This window comes from Ciconia boyciana, chromosome 18 (assembly GCF_034638445.1).
Source record: "Ciconia boyciana chromosome 18, ASM3463844v1, whole genome shotgun sequence".
Lineage (NCBI taxonomy): Eukaryota > Metazoa > Chordata > Aves > Ciconiiformes > Ciconiidae > Ciconia > Ciconia boyciana.
The window spans coordinates 12,280,130-12,297,046 of NC_132951.1; the positions used below are offsets into that span (position 1 = coordinate 12,280,130).

Genomic DNA, 16,917 nt, shown 5'->3' on the forward strand with positions numbered 1-16,917 from the left:
GTGGCCTCTCAGTGGCCATGGGCAATGCAGGCTCTTGTCCCGGGATGGGGCAGGACACATCCACACCACATGAGGTATCTATCTGCTGCAGACTGTAACCAGCCTCGTGATGATCCGTTGCTGCCAGACACCCCTTTTCTCTTCCCTCATCCACTGGTCCCACCATCTCCAGCCACCCCACATCACTGCGGTCCCCACGCCCACAGTGCTGAGCCCCTGCCACACATGGCCATCCCCTCCATCCTAGAGCATCTCCAACCAGCAGCGAGGGGAAAGGAAAACCAGACAGCACACAGCTACGGGGAGGATTTTTTAAAGCCTGTGCCTGTTCCGGCTCACCAGGCCAGGACGCAGGTGCCCCACATTACAAGTTCACAGCTCCTGGACACGTGGGGGCGATTCCCCAGTGTGCAGCTCCTCGCACAAGCACCGCAGAAGGACTAAGTGGCTTTGGCAGCCTCTGGAGCCAGCGCTGCTAGAGACTCTCATAACCAAAGGAGTTTTTCTGGCAGCATATGACTGTGAGCAGGCAGAAGATGAGGATGAGCATGATGGCCAGTAAAACCGTGGCTGCTATCCAGTTGCTTCTCTGGAGCCCTATGACTCTCTGGGGAGTCTCCGAGGGAATCATGTTGGTGAGATTGAGCATGTAGCCCAGAGTCCAGCCCACGTCTACATTAGCGACCTGTGCAGACAGAGAAGGATGTGAAAGGCTGCAAAGTACCATGCAAGCCAGAGAGCTAGAGAAGACCTTTGCTGTTGCACCCCCAGGTGCTGCTCCACAGCCACCATATCTGTGCACACCTTGGGCTGCAGACACCCCATTAGTGAGACAAGCTGGGGGAGAGCATAAATGGCCCAGGGCAGATGTCCCAGCAGGTGCCTGTGAGGGCAACTCAGGAGCTGCCCTGGGCACGGACGGTGGACTGTGCTGCCCCATTATCCCCTGCTCCGCCATCCAGGCAGGGCAGGGGCAGCGGCAGGATGGGAGCGAGCCATTTCACAGCACAAAGTGTGGAAACTGGGGGCTGCTGGGCACTTTCCCACCTGCCGGACAAAGTGGATGTTAAGCCATGTCGTGTGGTTGAATTTGTAGCCTTCCAGGAGAAGGGCGAGGGCGTAGGAGCTGGCTGCACAGGCATCACGGAGGTGGGTCCTGTTCATGGTGGGGAACTCCTTCTGCACCTGCAGAGGTGGAAGAGCAGGGTGGGGGCTGCCAGCACGGAGCAGTGCTCGGTGCACCCACACTGCGGGGAAGAGCCTCACAGTGCAGCTGGGAGGAAGGACCCAGGAGTGCCTGGGCTTGGGGAGCAAGGAGGACCCGGGAGGCTGCAGGCTGCTTTCCCATCTCTCTCCCTGTCCAGAGGTCTTTGTGCTCCTCCCAGCTCCCTCCAGCTGCCTTGGTGCAGCAGAGGATGGGCTGCGGATGAGCCCTCAGGCTGCCCAGCACCCAGGCGAAATGTGGGCAGGGACTGGCATCTTCTCCCAGGCAGGATCTCACCTTCTCCCAGCTGCTGGCGCAGAACTGCACGATGGTGGCATTGACCGAGCTCAGGGACTGCCCTCCGGTCAGGTTCAGAAAGTGAAGGTTGTGATAAAGCCCCGAAAAGGCCTGTGGGTGTTTAAGACCAAAGGCGGCAGGTTAGTGAAGCACCCAGGCCACTGCCACCCCCCGCCCCTCCCTCTGGGTGCTCTGCAGGGGTCCCTAAGGCCACCTCTCAGCACCGCAGGGTGACGCCTGCCGACCCGCTGGGAGGGAGCCCTGGGACTGCTCCCCACACCGAAAGAGATTGGTGCTGTGACAACAGAGGTCTGGGTCTGCCTGGCACGCTGGTGAGCACCCTGCACGCCTCTATGCCTCGGGCACATCCCAGCTTTCAGGGCTGGCACTATTCAGACTTTTCTCCTACAGCAATTTTCCTGGGGTCGTGGCCAGCCTCTGGTGCCCCAAAACCCCACACCCCCACCACAGCCACGGGACGGAGGCTCCTTACGAAGAACTGTCCCCGCACGGGTGGCTGATAAACCCCGTTGAACCCGCACGTCCTGTTGGCCCCACAGCTGAAGTTGAAGAGTTTCTGGACAGCGGTGCTGCACGCCGTCGGATCCCCCGTCCCCGTCACCGTGAGGACCCGTGCAGGGCTGGGTGTGCTCGGTGCACGGACACAGGGACTGTTGTAGAGGTCTGCTGTGGTGACATTCTCCTGGTATCCCTTGGGGTAGCAGGGGTGCGATATCTGCTGGGGAGATGGGCTGCCCTGGAGAGAGCGGGAGCCGTTAGCATTGCCCCAGCACTGAGGATGAGGATGGAAGGGAGAGAAACAGCCCGGAGACAGCACCTGTTCCCACACTCCGATGCAGGACACCAGCATGCCGCCCCCACCACCCATGGGGTCTCCTCCATGGGGTGCAGGCACAGAATCACGGGTACAAGCATGGCATGACCGTGCTGTGGTCAGGGATCAGCTACAGTGATGGTCACATGCCCAAGGCTTTGGGGTTTGCACCCTGTGCTGAGCGTGGACCCATTTTGTCCCCACTCTTCCTTTGCAGGGTCACCAGACTCAGGGGAGAGGCAAGGCTGAGAAGCCATTTAAGCAAAAATAAAATGGACACTGATTTCTCTTTACAACGTGCTCTGGATGTGGTCCTTTGCCCATTCCAACCAGCACAAGCTGGTGTTGAGCCAGGCAAGCTATGGACATGAGGGCCCCCTGTGCAGCAACAACACCTCCCTTCACTCTCCCATGCCCAGCGCCTACTGCTGAAGACCAGCATGTTCAGATTTCTACCCATAAAACCAACTTATCGGTTACCATACTGGTGCTAAAAAATCTCGCTGGGTCTTCCCCAACCTCCCAGCACCCAGCAGGTTCCCCCCTCCAGGGCTGGGTCCTTCCAGCCCCCTGTGACTGAGGCTGGGCTGACACAGCCCCTCCATCAGGACGGGGATGGGCAAGATGGCCCTGGGGCAGGGGCCATCATCCACCATCCTGGCAGCACCTGTGGTCAGGCATCCTGCTTTGGGGTGTCCATCCCCATCTCGGCTCAATCCTGCCCTGCTGTTGGGACATCCTGGGGATGGCTCCTGCCACGGTGGCCCTGTTGTATCCACCATCCTCACTGGGGTTTGCACAAAGGCACCGAGCCCAGTGGCCGTCACACCCAGCAGGTGCTGCCTGCCCAACATAGTGAGATCAGGGCTCGGGAGCGGAGAAGCACATGGCTGGAGGCAGTTACCTGGTGTAAGGATGCCACCAGCATCTTCAGGGCTTGCTTTTGCCCGTAGCAGAGGTAGCTATGGGTGTAAATGGAGTAGTTGGTCCCGTACAGCCTGAGGAGGACTCTTGTGCTGCTGTCATCTATGGTGGTCCCAGGAAGGAACGTGATCTGGGTTGAAGCCCCGCCGAGGTCCAGAGCTCCGACCACATCCTCTGCTGGTGGGTGGGTCCACTCGCCTGTGAAGGAGCACTGCCCAGCACCAGGAGTTACCCACAGGGACCCGGCACAGGACGGCCACAGGGGTATTGGCTTCCCAGCCCAGACCGCAGCACAGCAGAGAGGGGGGACCCCCTCTGCCCACTCCCCCAGCCCACACCTTGACGAGGGTCTCCAGCAGGTAGTTGACAGTGATCCAGCCAAAGGAGCCCTCCTCGTTCCCCGTGAGGATCTGAGCTCCGTGGAAGTCCACAGGGTACTCGCCAATGGCCTTGGCAACCTCGGCAAAGACCTGCTCGGCCTTGGTGCTGTTCTGCTCCCTGCCCAGGGAAGGAGATAAATACCGCGCGGTGGAGGAGGCAATGGCGAGGCAGCTTTCGGAGCAGGACTAACAGCAAGAGGCTGCTGCCTTCTGCAAAGGAGCGGGGCCGCTCAGAGACAGGGCACATCCCCAGCCATCGCTGCCCTGCCGGTGGGCTGGCTCCTGCAAGCTGCCAAACCCCTCAACTGGTGCACCGGGAGTCTCCCTAAAAATGCTGCCTGCGGGCTCTGCCTCTGCCTGCGGGAAGGTTAATGCAAGTCTGGCAAAGGAGGTTCATCCACCCCTGGGGCTGCTGCCAGGCTGCTGCTGCAGTCGGCTGGGGGGTTTCCCCGTGGGCACGGCAAGCGGCTCTCTTGGACACCCCGGCGGACTGCAGACACGGGCGCTCTGCCCATCACCATGGCCTGCCCGGGCTGCAGCCCCCCGTACCCGCAGCCCCTGTGCCCCCAGCCCGTCCCAGCCCCCTGCACCGGCTGCTATGCAGAAACGCATGGTGGGGAAGGGGCCCGAGGTGCGCGGCTCCGGGCAGTGCCCGTACCTCAGCAGCCGCATGCCCGCTGTGGCCCCCAGGTAGGTGGGGGTCTCCCGCTGCTGCTCTGCCGGGACGATCTTCATGGCCCTGTCCAGGCAGGGCTTCAGGCTGGCTCCAGCCCCAGCCGGGTCGTCTGCGTAGCTGGAGATGCCGGGTCCTGCAAGAGAGCACCCCATGATGGAGCAAGCTCAGTGCCACCCCGGAGGGACACGGCAGCAGGGGACACGTCCACCCATTCCCCAGGCCCGGGGAGCTCTCTGGAACTCCTTGGCAATACCGAGATGTCCCATTCTCTGCTGTGTTTGGTGCCGTACAGATACCAAAATGAAAACTGATGACCCAAAGAGCAGTTAGGAACCGCATACAAAAAACCAGCAGAAACACAGTAATGTTTAGGGACTTCTGCAGAGATTTTAGGAGGCCATGTGGGAACACGAAGCTGCACGCTATGAAAGAAGCTGTGAAGAGACGTTGTGGGAAGAAGAGCCGAGGAAGTGGTTGCACGGGAGAAGGAGCAAACTCTGCACATCCAGCATCCCAAGCTGCGAATTGATGTACAACCACCGGCTGCAAGACTGGCCTGGCTCCAGGAACCGTACTAACTAAGGGCCAAATTCCTTACCCGCCCCTGGATCCCCCAGTTACTGTAGGGCTCCCTAAGGTGCAAACTATCTCCCCTAACACCTTACTTCAGTTCTTCTACCAGGCCATCTCCCTTTGGCCCAGCACAGGCTGAAAGGCTCAGATCAGCAACAATGCTGCGAGAGTCTGGGACAGTGATCCAGGAGGCCGGGAGAGAGGGATGGACACGTCCCAGCACACTCACCAGACACAGTGCAGGCCTCCACCTGGGAGACGATGCCGGTGCCGTTCTCCTTGTCCGCAGGCCACCGGTAGATGTAGAGAGCCGTGTGCGTGGAGCCGGCGTCAAACACCAGACCGTACTGGGGGAGGCAGAGGGGACACGGGGTCACAGCACGCTCGGGGCTGCACCAAGTGCCACGGGGGTTTTTGAGAGCTTCTGCTCTCGCTTTCCGTGCCTCAACGTGACCACCACAGGTTTGCATGTCCAAGCTCCCTTTAGCAGCCCCACTCCACCTCTAAACCCCCTGATTTAGCCATTTGAGGGAGTTACAGGTCAGAAAGGGAAGACATGCAGGTCAGCAGGGTGATGTGCAGAGCAGGGAGGCATCCAGGCATGTCCCAAAGGGCTCAGGCTGCCAAAGCTGCTCCCAGGCCTTTGGGAGTGCCAAATCCACAAACCCTGTTTTTTAACGGTCTGCAAAAGCCAGCAGAAAGCAACAGGAGAGAGATGTAAACCCACCAGGTGACCTGGATATCTGAAAACAGAGGAGAGAAAGTGTCTGGGGTGGCAGACGGAGCAGCCCCAGGAGGAGGGCTGCTCTTCTCTCCCATCCTCAGCAAGGAGCCAGGACCATGGTTTGGGGGCGCTGGTTGATCTGCCCAGTGCTACCTGGATTAGGCTAAGCCCTGAAAAGCTGGGCTGGTTATGGGAAGACTTGCGAGCGGAGAGGAAGGCAGGGCTGATGGACGGATGAGAGGTGGGAAGGGGCAGGTGGTCATTCCCAGGCTTCCCCAGGTCCCAGCGGGCACCTACTTTGTTCCTCGTAGGAAGGGCAGCATCCTTCGCCGGGGTCAGGACCAGGAGGAAGACGGCCACCCCCAGCACTCCCAGCACAGCGGCCAAGCTCCAGCCCACCGCCCTGTGCAGGCACCTCTGCATCCCCGTGCCGGGCTGTGGGGAGGGACGGTCTTTGCAAGGGCAGCCCCAACCCGCCCGCCCCCGCCCCGTCTCTCCAGCTCCGCCTGGGTCCCCTTCTCCCGGCTCGGGAGCCGCACATCCCCCGGCTGGCCGCGGGGCGCAGCCCGGCCACGGTGGAGGGCACCGGCCTGCCCTCGGCCGGCAGCACGGCGGAGCCCCGCGACGAGCACCTCGCCCGCCGGGAAAGGGCAGGGGCGAAGCCTCCCTCCTGCCCGGCCCTCGGGGAGGGGGTGGCCGCGGCCCCGGCCGGCCCCCGCCGTTCCTGTGCCGGCAGCAGCCCTGCTCCCCCGGCCTCCCGGGCACCGCGCCGGGCAGAGCCCGCTGCCGCCTCTGCCTACGCCCCGGGCACGGCCGCGGGGCAGCGCTGCCGGCCCTGCCCGCCCTGCCCGCGCAGCTCTGCCCGCACCCAGCGCTGCCCGCGCAGCTCTGCCCGCACCCAGCCCCGCGGCGCGGTGCAAAGCGAAAGCGAAGCCTGTGCTGGCTTCGGACGTCCGGGTTCCTGCCCCGGCCGGCCCGGGGCGGGAGCTCGGCGCTGCCGGCGGCGCAGCGGGGGGGAGCGGGGCCGCGCCGCGGCCTGCACCGCCCCGGGGGAGGGGGACCCTGGCCGTGGGGACAGGTCCCCGGCCGTGGGGACAGACGGGGCCCTGGCCGTGGGGACAGGTCCCGGGCTGTGGGGACAGACGGGACCCTGGCTGCGGAGTTGGGCCCCTGGCCATGGGGACAGATGGGTCCCTGGCCTGGGGGACGGGTCCCTGGCTGTGGGGACAAGTTCCTGGCCATGGAGGTGGGTTCCCGGCCATGAGGACGGGTCTCCACCTGCCAGGTTCCTCCTTTTTCTGTCTTGGGCCCCCCTGCCAGGCTGGCTCTGCCTGCAGTGGGGCAGCGTGGGGCACAGCAGGGCCAAGTGACAGCAGGGGTGCAGAGTGGCAGGCTTGGCCCATGCTTTACCTTGCAGTGTGTTTATGCAGCAGGTGTGGGGCAGGGATGTCTGTGGGGCTCCCAGACCTCAGCTACTGCCTTCATCCTGGGGCCAGCCCGCTCGCAGGCTCCCCGAGGGGCAGAGGTGCAGGCTGGGCTTGTCGTGAGCTTCGTGGGAAGCTGCCCGGCTGCTGAGCCCCCATCAGGCAGTGCAGGCACCCACACCATCCCCACGGGTGGAGTCTCCCAGGCAGACCCACTCCTCCAGCAGCGAAGTGGTTAACGCCAGAAGCTATTTCCACCCCGGCTCTCCAGCCTCAGCCCCGCTGCCTCCTGGACAAGTGCTTTCCTGGGCAGGTTGCTGGTCCGGGGCCAAGGGGAGGGCCATACCAGGGACTGGGGCAGCCTTTGTCCCAGGAGCGGGTCTCCGCACTCCAGGTACGCGCTGACACCAGGGCGAGCGCAGCGGTGCCAGGAGCAGCAGCCAGGAGCAGCCCGGGTGAGCCACGGGCAGGGGAGAGGGCCGGGGTGCTCCTCGATGGAGCTGTGCTCGGAGGGGCAGCGGGTGGGCTCCGACCTGGGTGCACCCTGGCCAGCAGCAGAGCCGGGTGCTGGGGATAAACACGCTCCATAGGCTGGAGGAGCAGGAGGGAGAGGGCTGGGGCGGCTGCTGGCTCCACGAGGTGCATGGGGGGCGGAGGGGCACGGAGGGGGCATGGACGGGGCATGGAGGGCACTGCTGAGCCCCAGCACTGGTGGGAGAGATGGGAGAGGGGCCCACTCTGCCTGGCAAAGATGCTCCCAGCATGCACATTCACCCTCTTATAATCTTAAGAGCCCTTTTGACTTTCAAATCCCAAATGTGCATGGTGGGGAAGTCAGCTTCCCATTTTCCTGAGAAACAGTTTAGATCCAGCAATGCCTCTGAGCCTTTCCTTCTGAATGTTGAGGCCCTGCTCCCTCCACATGAGGGACGGTGCATGGTGAGGGACGTCCCGTGGGTGTTTATAGAGCACTTCGGTGTGCCCAGTCCTACACAAACAAGTGCAGCCATGGCCCAAGTGCTGTGCACAGCTGTGAACTTTCCACACATTGAAATGGACGGGCAGTGCTCCATGCGGTGCTGTGCAGCAACGTGCCTCTTCTTTAGCTCTGGAGGCATCACCGCCACCTTCCCATCCCTGCTGCTCAGCTGAACCTGCCACATACGGTAGCGGGTATCAGTGCCGGCCAGCCCCCAGGTGCCACTGAAAGGCTGGGCAGATTGATCAGCTTCTTACATGCCTCTCGCCTTGTTTTCCACCCGCTGGGCTCCCTCCCCATGCCCTGCTCTCCTCCCCAGGCCTCGCTGGCTCTGTGCTGCCTTTGGATGTTGCCTTCTGCCCAGTCAAAAAGGAAATTACTCCCCACCAGAGCAGGTGGAGTTCATTTCCCACTTGCTGCTACATGCAGGACAGTGCAATTTTTATCACCGTTTCATATCTTTCCATCCCACGGTGCCTGGGACAGGATTTTCTAGGATGTGGGCTGGGCTGGGGACCTTTGCCACTGCTGTGTTACCTGGAGCAGGGGAACCACGTCCCAACGACACAGTTGTATCTGGGCAAACTCTAGCAGGGCTGATAGGACTGGAGATGTGATGATACAGGAATTCATTGGCTGTTTCCATATGATCTCCTCTGCCCATAGCCACCATACAGGGCAGGGCTCCTGGCTGTAGGATAAGGTCTGATAAGGGTTTCCTGTAGTCCCATGTCCCATGACATGTGCCAGAGGAGAACAGCTGCTATCCGTCATTATACATCATCTCATGTCACACAGGAGATTGGTCACCCTTGTTCATCACCGGAGATGCTGACTCCAAAACAGGAATCAGCATCTCCTTTGACCTTGCCTCTTTCCTCTCCTTTTCAAGCCACTGACCTGGCCTGGCAAAAGGGCAAGGGAATTTCTCTGGTTTTATGCACTCCCAGGAGAATTGCATAGCCAAGTGACAGCCCCCAGGTGCCACCCCAAAGCACTGGTTGGGTGACACCGCTTCTCTAGGCTATGGCCAGGGCTCTCGGGGCATCCACCGCTCAGCTGGAGTCTGGCTTGCAGCCTAACACCATGGATGGAAGTCAGCCTGGCTCCCTGCAGGCACACTGCCTGTGCGGCCGGTGGCACGGAGCAGGGCAGTGCAGGAGGAGGAGGGAGAGCTGTGCATGTAGGAAACCACATCTGGACTGGCCGTGGGGTGCTGAGCACATGCACGTGTCAGCTGCCGTGTGCTGAGGCCGTTACAGGGAACCAGAGCCTTTGGCTTTGCTTCTCCGCTGCAATTTCTTACTGATGGCTCAGGGCTGATTCTGCCGGGAGCTGAGCTCCGGCCGGACAAGCGGGAGGCGCAGGACCTCCTCCGTTCCCCACCGGCCTTGCCTGCCCGTGCAACGCTATTGCTGTCGGCATGCCAGCTTGGCTACAGGGCTGTGTGTACCCAGATCAGTGGGAGCTTTCTGCCTCTGCCCTTCTGCCTGCCCTTGGGACTGCAGGAGAGGCTTGGAGATCACCTGCAGGCAAGGACACCATCCCTGCGTGTCTGCTTACCTGCTGTGGCCTCACCAAGAGCTGAGGAGAGCTGGGCCAGGCAGGAGACATGTGGATGGAGATGCTGTTCCCTTGCCTGGAGCAGAGAGGACCCTCTCAAGGGCATCCTGGGGGCAACAGATGTGACCTGATGGTTCCAAGTCTTGTGGGACCAGTTTTGCGAGGGTGCCGGGTACGATGGCAGCATGTGGGTGCCAGAGGGATGCAGCTCTGCATCCATCCCTGGAGAGGATGGCCACACTGGGAACCTGCCAGGGCATGGTCCTGCTCCCAGTCTGGGACTCCTGTTAGCCACTGCCGTGCTTGTCCCAGTGATGCTGCTGGGAAGGGAGATGCTGACCTGCCACCCAGCCGGTAGTTGGAGCAAGGCAGAGGGACGTGGTCCAGGCTGTGTGCAGAAAGGGGCCTGAAGGGCTGTGGTTGAGAAGGCAGGGCTGAAAAAGCCAATCTGAAAATCCCCCAGGGAGGGAGTGCTCAGAAGGAGAGGGTGTCCCAGCCCCAAGACTGCCAAGAGCCTCCCATAAGAGCAGCCATGCACTGGAGAATGGCTTCAAGCCCTTGTTAGGGAAGGGGAAAGTCCCATCTTGACAGGTTCCATGTTCATTCATGAGATATGCATTTCTAAACTGGCCTTGCAAATGCAGAGGTGTGAGCTGGGGGTTGGGGCTGTTCTTGCAGGTTGAAGGAGAAATGGACTACAAAGCCAAGGCCGTTGCAGGTCTCCTGGCAGCCACCTGCGTCTTCAGCATCATTGCCCTCATTCTGAGCGTCGTAAATGTGAAGGATGTGTTTCTGCCTCCCAGCACCAAGGTAGGGTCCTTGGGAGGAGCGCAGCTGCCCGCTCTCACTTGGGTGCTGGCTGCCCCTTTGTATAGGGTTGACCCCAGGTTTCAGGCAGGCTGTGCTGTTTGTCACTGAGATGGGGACAAACTCCCACGCAGGCTGGCGTGCCAGGTGGGCCTGGCAGAGTTTGGTCACTGTGACTGGCCCTACAGCACATACAGTCTTTTCATGGCAGAGCACTGCCAGCTCAAAGGGCTTGCGATGGAGCCTTGTCCCTGACACAGCTGGTGACTGCAGTGCCACAGGGCTTTCCCTGCTCTGGTGATACTCTTCATTTGGCCACTCGAGGTTCCCCTGCCCACCAGGAGCTCTGCTGGCTCTCCTGGAGCTCCGCTTGCTCTGCGGCGGGTGAAGCTGGCCTGCACCCCCCGACACCCTGTGTCCCCTCTGCCTCCCCCAGTACGGTCTGGTGTTTGACGCCGGCTCCACGCACACGGCTCTCTACATCTACCGGTGGCCCGCGGACAAGGAGAACGGCACCGGCATCGTCTCCCAGGTGGAGGCCTGCACTGTGTCCGGTGAGTGTGCTGGGACGTGCTTGTCCCTCTCCCCTGCCCCTGCTCAGCTGGGGGACGCTGGGGCTGGCCGGCCCCGCTGCTTGTCAGGGTGGCCGTCCTGCAGCGCCAAGGCGAGTTGGTTGGTTCATGCCAGGCATGGTGAATGGTAAATGCCCCAAAGGGCATTTATTTATTGGGCATTTATAAATATGCAAAGGGGCATTTATTCCTACTGCAAAGGTGCTGTCTGGCTTTGGCACAAGGACTGGTCTCTCTGGAGGAAAGGACCAGGCTAGCGAGGGGAGGTAGGGTCAGCTAAGTGGTACATGGAGCTGGGCTGGGACTGGCAAAGGCCACCAGGCCAGGGCAGAGGTGCCTGGACAGGGGTGAGAGGGCTCAGAGCTCACCTCAACCTCAAATCCAGGCTCTGCGGCGGTGGCGTGGCAGTTACTGGTTAACTGCAAACATCTGGCAGAGGGCAAAGTGTAACAGAGAGGGCGTATAGGCTAATGGCAAAAATGGTATGCAATGCCTGGGGGAAGGTAAATAGTGATATTTCCACCCCAGAGCCTGTCCCTACCCACCGCAGGACCATGCTGGGTGCTCAGATCCAGTGCCAGCCTCTAAAAATAGGAAGTCAAGCAAGCTGTGCAGAGGGCACCTCTGCATGCGCGTTATCAGCCCTCCCAGCGAGACAAAAAGGAGAGCCTGCCCCTTCCCCAGGGAAATAAGGAACTGCTTTGTTTGCCGACCGAGTCCTGCAGGACTGGCTGGCCACGTTCGGGCAGTTTGGCCTCCCTGGCATTAAGCATGTGCTCAGCATCACAAGACGCACACTGCAGCCCTCCCCCTCCATCCAGAGCAGGAGCCCGCTGCCTGCTCCCACAGCCTGCCGTGGCCATAGCGCGTGCTGCCTCCAGGCAGACCAGCTCTGGGCGCTGCCCTGCCAGGGACACCCTTGGCAAGGGCACGACTAGCCTGGGAACGTGGGGAAAAACCCCTGGGGGCTTTCTGGGTGGACGTGTCCCCTGCTGCCGTGTCCCTCCGGGGTGGCACTGAGCTTGCTCCATCATGGGGTGCTCTCTTGCAGGACCCGGCATCTCCAGCTACGCAGACGACCCGGCTGGGGCTGGAGCCAGCCTGAAGCCCTGCCTGGACAGGGCCATGAAGATCGTCCCGGCAGAGCAGCAGCGGGAGACCCCCACCTACCTGGGGGCCACAGCGGGCATGCGGCTGCTGAGGTACGGGCACTGCCCGGAGCCGCGCACCTCGGGCCCCTTCCCCACCATGCGTTTCTGCATAGCAGCCGGTGCAGGGGGCTGGGACGGGCTGGGGGCACAGGGGCTGCGGGTACGGGGGGCTGCAGCCCGGGCAGGCCATGGTGATGGGCAGAGCGCCCGTGTCTGCAGTCCGCCGGGGTGTCCAAGAGAGCCGCTTGCCGTGCCCACGGGAAACCCCCCAGCCGACTGCAGCAGCAGCCTGGCAGCAGCCCCAGGGGTGGATGAACCTCCTTTGCCAGACTTGCATTAACCTTCCCGCAGGCAGAGGCAGAGCCCGCAGGCAGCATTTTTAGGGAGACTCCCGGTGCACCAGTTGAGGGGTTTGGCAGCTTGCAGGAGCCAGCCCACCGGCAGGGCAGCGATGGCTGGGGATGTGCCCTGTCTCTGAGCGGCCCCGCTCCTTTGCAGAAGGCAGCAGCCTCTTGCTGTTAGTCCTGCTCCGAAAGCTGCCTCGCCATTGCCTCCTCCACCGCGCGGTATTTATCTCCTTCCCTGGGCAGGGAGCAGAACAGCACCAAGGCCGAGCAGGTCTTTGCCGAGGTTGCCAAGGCCATTGGCGAGTACCCTGTGGACTTCCGCGGAGCTCAGATCCTCACGGGGAACGAGGAGGGCTCCTTTGGCTGGATCACTGTCAACTACCTGCTGGAGACCCTCGTCAAGGTGTGGGCTGGGGGAGTGGGCAGAGGGGGGTAAGCAGTGTATATATCCCTGTCTGAGCTACACCCAGGTTTCTTACTTTATTTCCAGAGGAGAGAAAAATGTAGTTTAGGGCGCTAGTCACCCAAATAAATGTAGCCTGTGGCTGTGAACTGCAGATTCAACTCCACTGATGTGATTAACAGAATCAAGGGTCTTTGTGTCCAGCTCAGCCTGGCCCTGTGCTCTCCACTTACATATGGGTGGATTTTGGTATCACAGGGATGCAGCAATATCAGACCCCAGATGAACGTGTTACTCTTTCCCTCCTCAAAGTCTCTGGATCCCAGCTGACGTGCAGCAGCCAAGGAGCCAGACCATAGTGCTACATGGAGGTCTATGTGGGTCAAGGAGGATGTAGGCAGGAAGGGGTTAAACAGGGAGCCAGGACGTGGAAGGTCCTTCAGGGGCTTCTCAGCCCCCAAAACCTTGAGGGAAGGGACAGGGACTGTGACTTCCTCCAGTTCAGACTAACACTTGCTGTCTTATGGGGCCAGTTTTCCTTTGCAGAGAAATGGGAACATCCACGGGACACTGAGGTTCTGGGAGCTCTGGACCTTGGAGGTGCCTCGACACAAATAACCTTCCAGCCTGGAGTCACCATTGAGGACAAGAAGACCTCTGTCTTCTTCAGGCTGTATGGCACCAACTACTCACTCTATACCCACAGCTACCTCTGCTATGGGCAGACGCAGGCCTTGAAGATGCTGCTGGCAGCTCTCCATCAGGTACCGCAGCCACTGGTCACCAGGATCTGCCTAACCATTTTCCATTGCTATAAAAGATGCCTTCCAGAAATTTTGGCCATGCCTGCAGAAAAAGCATTAGGGAATTGGGAATTTTCACAAATCCAAAAACCTGGGAGAGGCTTAGATTTTATCTACTGAACCAAAAAATTATCTCATTTGGGTGGTTAAGGTGATGGTGGTTCCCTGCCAGGGCTCCCTCCTTCCCAGATGTTGACATGTAATGCCATTTTTTATCATTGCCCAAGCCCAGTTGTGTCCTTAGGTTCTTCCCTGTCCTCATTCACTCACCCTTCCTCAAGTTCTGCCCAGAGAGAGGATTCCCAACATCCTCTCCCGCACACTGCTCCACCACTAACCAGTGTCCTCCGGTTTCACCTCGGACAGAGCAGACAGCCAAGCGCTGTGGGAGATGGAGATGCTTGGGGAGCGTGTAGGTGGGATGCGTCTTTGGTCCTTTCTGGGCTAGGACCTGCAAGATGCAGTGGGGACAGAACGACTGCCAAGAGCAACACGCTCTCCATGCAGGCAGAGAGCACGCGCTGCCCTCGGGAGCAGGTTGCCATCCCCGCGGGGAGGGACAAGCTGTCAGTGGCATTGTCACCCCAGCATGGCTCAGTGGTGGGGCCGACAGCAGGACTGGCAAAAGCTGTGGGCAGGTTAGTCATGCAAAGGATGGATCCTGCTTGTTCTCAAACCCTCCGAGGGTCTAGATCCTGCTTTTTGGGAATGTCTAAGCACAGGATAGGCTGTGGGGTAGGGTCTCACTGGCATCCCAGGCCAAGCCCTGCTAATGGCTCCTGCTGTCTCCAGGGCAGCCCGTCTCCCCAGCAGATATCGCACCCCTGCTACCCCAAGGGATACCAGGAGAATGTCACCACAGCAGACCTCTACAACAGTCCCTGTGTCCGTGCACCGAGCACACCCAGCCCTGCACGGGTCCTCACGGTGACGGGGACGGGGGATCCGACGGCGTGCAGCACCGCTGTCCAGAAACTCTTCAACTTCAGCTGTGGGGCCAACAGGACGTGCGGGTTCAACGGGGTTTATCAGCCACCCGTGCGGGGACAGTTCTTCGTAAGGAGCCTCTGTCCCGTGGCTGTGGTGGGGGAGGACAGAGCGTGGGAGTCTTCTCTGCTACTGGTTGTGGGAAGGGGTGGGGAGGGAGGGGGCCCTAGAGCTGGTCCCATCTGCAAACCTCTTCTCCTATGCTGGGAGGTGGCTTCTGCCTCCTGCGATGTCCCAGCCTTTCCTGAGGGAAATGGGAAGACCCTGTCCAAAGGAGCAAGTCTGAGCTAGCTCAGAGTGCAAGCAGCAGCCCCATGGCTTGTCCACCAGCTCCAAGACCTTCTAGTAGACCATCAAGTAGGTGCTGGATGCAGAACCCTGGGAATTCCATGGGACTCTGTCCCCAGGCAAGAGGGGGCCCTGGGTCTTTTTTTTGGGTGAGGAAGGAGATGCAGCTTTTACCATCTCCCCTTATCCCCTAGGCCTTCGCTGGGTTCTACTACGCCTTCCACTTCCTGAACCTGACCGGCCAGCAGTCTCTAAGTGATGTCAAATCCGTGGTCCAGACCTTCTGCAAGAAGAACTGGACAGAGGTGAGAGCCCTGTGAAAGGCAGCAAGGAGCCCCTGCGCTTGTCCCATCCCAAATCTCTCTCCAGGAAGCACATGCCCTGCTGTTCCCTGGACCAGGGAGGGTTTCTGAGCATGTTTCATTCCCTGTTGCACCGTGTCCCCCGATGGCCCCACAGCTGGTGGAGAACTTCCCACAGGAGAAGAAGTACCTACACACGTACTGCTCCGTGGCGATTTACATCTTGGCGCTGCTGCTCGATGGCTACAAGTTCAATGAGCACACATGGAGCAGCATCCACTTCAGCCGGCAGGTAAACACCCTGCGGGGCGGTGGGAGCGGGCAGGCAGCTGCAGCCGCATCCTTGCCCTGGCCTGAAGACAGGTTCAGGAGCAGCATCACTGGAATCCCCTGTGCCAGAAATGTGTCCCCATCTCATGGCTGCTACCCGGTGATCCCAGCACAGCTTCACTCTTACCTGCCCCCAAACCTCTGATGCCAGCTTGTTTCTCACTTACTCTGGTGTGAACTTAAGCTAATTTTAAGGGGGTCAGAGATGTGCAGAGCAGGATTTGGCCACTTTGGTCTCTGATGTTGGGCAGAATTGACTTGAGCATCAGAGAGGTGATGGTGGCCCCATGACCCATTTGAACCAGAATATGACCAAATGTAAAGGATCATGGGGGAGGAGGAAAGCTCAGCTCCAAAACCATGTGCAGGTCACAGAGGCACATCTGGAGCAGAGCAGTCATCCATGTTCAGCTGCCCTTTAGCCCTGGGAAGGGGGGAGAGGAAGGCTCTCTGTGCAACTGGTGCTGGTAAGATCAGGTTCACTACAGCCAGGTCCACGTGTGAAATCACAGCTGGGGCAGCCCATGGGAGAGGTGCCCGTCGGTCCCTTGCACCAAAGCTACCTGTGCCTGGGAGAGGCACTTTTGGATGATCTCTGCTCTCTCACCTCAGGCAGCAAACACGGACATCGGCTGGACGCTGGGCTTCATGCTGAACTTCACCAACATGATCCCCACGGAGGCCCTGGAACACGCCAAGGGGCACCAGCCCAGTCTGTGGGCAGGTGCTGTCTCCTTCATTGTGCTGGCCATAGTGGCAGGCCTGGTGGCCGTTTTCCTCCAGTGTTTCTGGAAAACCAAGTAGCTCCCAGCCTTAGAGGCATCCTGCCCACTAAACCAGGCAGGGAAGTGGTGCAAAAGAAGGTGAAGAATGAGGGCATTAGACTCATCTCCATTGGTCAGGAGGTCTAATTGGGTCATTTCTGTAAAGATGTCAAAGTTGACAAAGATGTCTTGAGCTCCCTAAGTACCTCCAAGAGGAAAAGACTCCTTTAATCTGGCTAACAAAGGCTGACTGAGACTTGGTGGCTAGATGAAGCCAGATAAATTCAAACTAGAAATAAAATCCTTTTTGTTTTTCAAATACAAAAGTCACTAACCAGCCTAGCACAGTTTCCTTGGCACTTCCAGTCCTGCTGGGCTGTGCTCCTGACAGCCGTGGGAGGCAGGCGGTGATGGCAAGCAGTGGTGGCCACCTAAACTCTGAGGAGAGGGGTGACCTTATCTGTATCTTGCCCTGTGCAAGATATGCAAGATTTCTGTAGTATGTGACAGAATATCTTCCCAAAGACACTGTCAGCTGTCTTTAAAAATATTTACTGGCATATCTCAGCAGAAAAATACAAGTG

The 16,917-nt window shown here is 59.9% G+C and overlaps 2 protein-coding genes across 3 annotated transcripts; one reads left to right on the top strand and one right to left on the bottom strand.

Moving 5' to 3' along the window:
• Positions 1-315: 315 nt before the first annotated feature.
• Positions 316-6,563, bottom strand: LOC140661221 (ectonucleoside triphosphate diphosphohydrolase 8-like). 2 transcript variants are annotated; one of them, XM_072883060.1, is made up of 10 exons: positions 6,512-6,563; positions 5,911-6,048; positions 5,119-5,236; positions 4,299-4,449; positions 3,599-3,758; positions 3,241-3,471; positions 1,995-2,258; positions 1,502-1,612; positions 1,048-1,185; positions 316-685 (listed from the first exon to the last, which is right to left on the bottom strand). In XM_072883060.1, the coding sequence occupies exons 2-10, from the start codon at positions 6,034-6,036 to the stop codon at positions 476-478; spliced, it is 1,509 nt and encodes a 502-aa protein (XP_072739161.1). In that variant the 5' UTR covers positions 6,037-6,048; positions 6,512-6,563; the 3' UTR covers positions 316-475. The 2 variants fall into 2 exon arrangements, with proteins under 2 accessions (XP_072739161.1, XP_072739162.1); XM_072883061.1 differs by having other exon boundaries at positions 6,482-6,514.
• Positions 6,564-10,269: 3,706 nt separating this feature from the next.
• ENTPD8 (ectonucleoside triphosphate diphosphohydrolase 8) lies at positions 10,270-16,373 on the top strand. The gene is made up of 9 exons (XM_072883085.1): positions 10,270-10,389; positions 10,823-10,940; positions 12,010-12,160; positions 12,700-12,859; positions 13,393-13,623; positions 14,455-14,718; positions 15,132-15,242; positions 15,397-15,531; positions 16,182-16,373. The coding sequence occupies exons 1-9, from the start codon at positions 10,270-10,272 to the stop codon at positions 16,371-16,373; spliced, it is 1,482 nt and encodes a 493-aa protein (XP_072739186.1).
• The last annotated feature ends 544 nt before the right edge of the window (positions 16,374-16,917 follow it).

Bases quoted from the DNA above. Each gene is read 5' to 3' on its own strand.
- LOC140661221 (XM_072883060.1), bottom strand. From the start codon at position 6,036: ATGCAGAGGTGCCTGCACAGGGCGGTGGGCTGGAGCTTGGCCGCTGTG. The intron at 4,450-5,118 runs GTGAGTGTGCTG...GCTCTCTTGCAG, and splicing joins GGAGGCCTGCACTGTGTCTG to GACCCGGCATCTCCAGCTAC. The intron at 3,472-3,598 runs GTGTGGGCTGGG...GGTGCTGGGCAG, and splicing joins TGCTGGAGACCCTCGTCAAG to TGCTCCTTCACAGGCGAGTG.
- ENTPD8 (XM_072883085.1), top strand. From the start codon at position 10,270: ATGGACTACAAAGCCAAGGCCGTTGCAGGTCTCCTGGCAGCCACCTGC. The intron at 10,390-10,822 runs GTAGGGTCCTTG...TGCCTCCCCCAG, and splicing joins TTCTGCCTCCCAGCACCAAG to TACGGTCTGGTGTTTGACGC. The intron at 12,860-13,392 runs GTGTGGGCTGGG...TTATGGGGCCAG, and splicing joins TGCTGGAGACCCTCGTCAAG to TTTTCCTTTGCAGAGAAATG.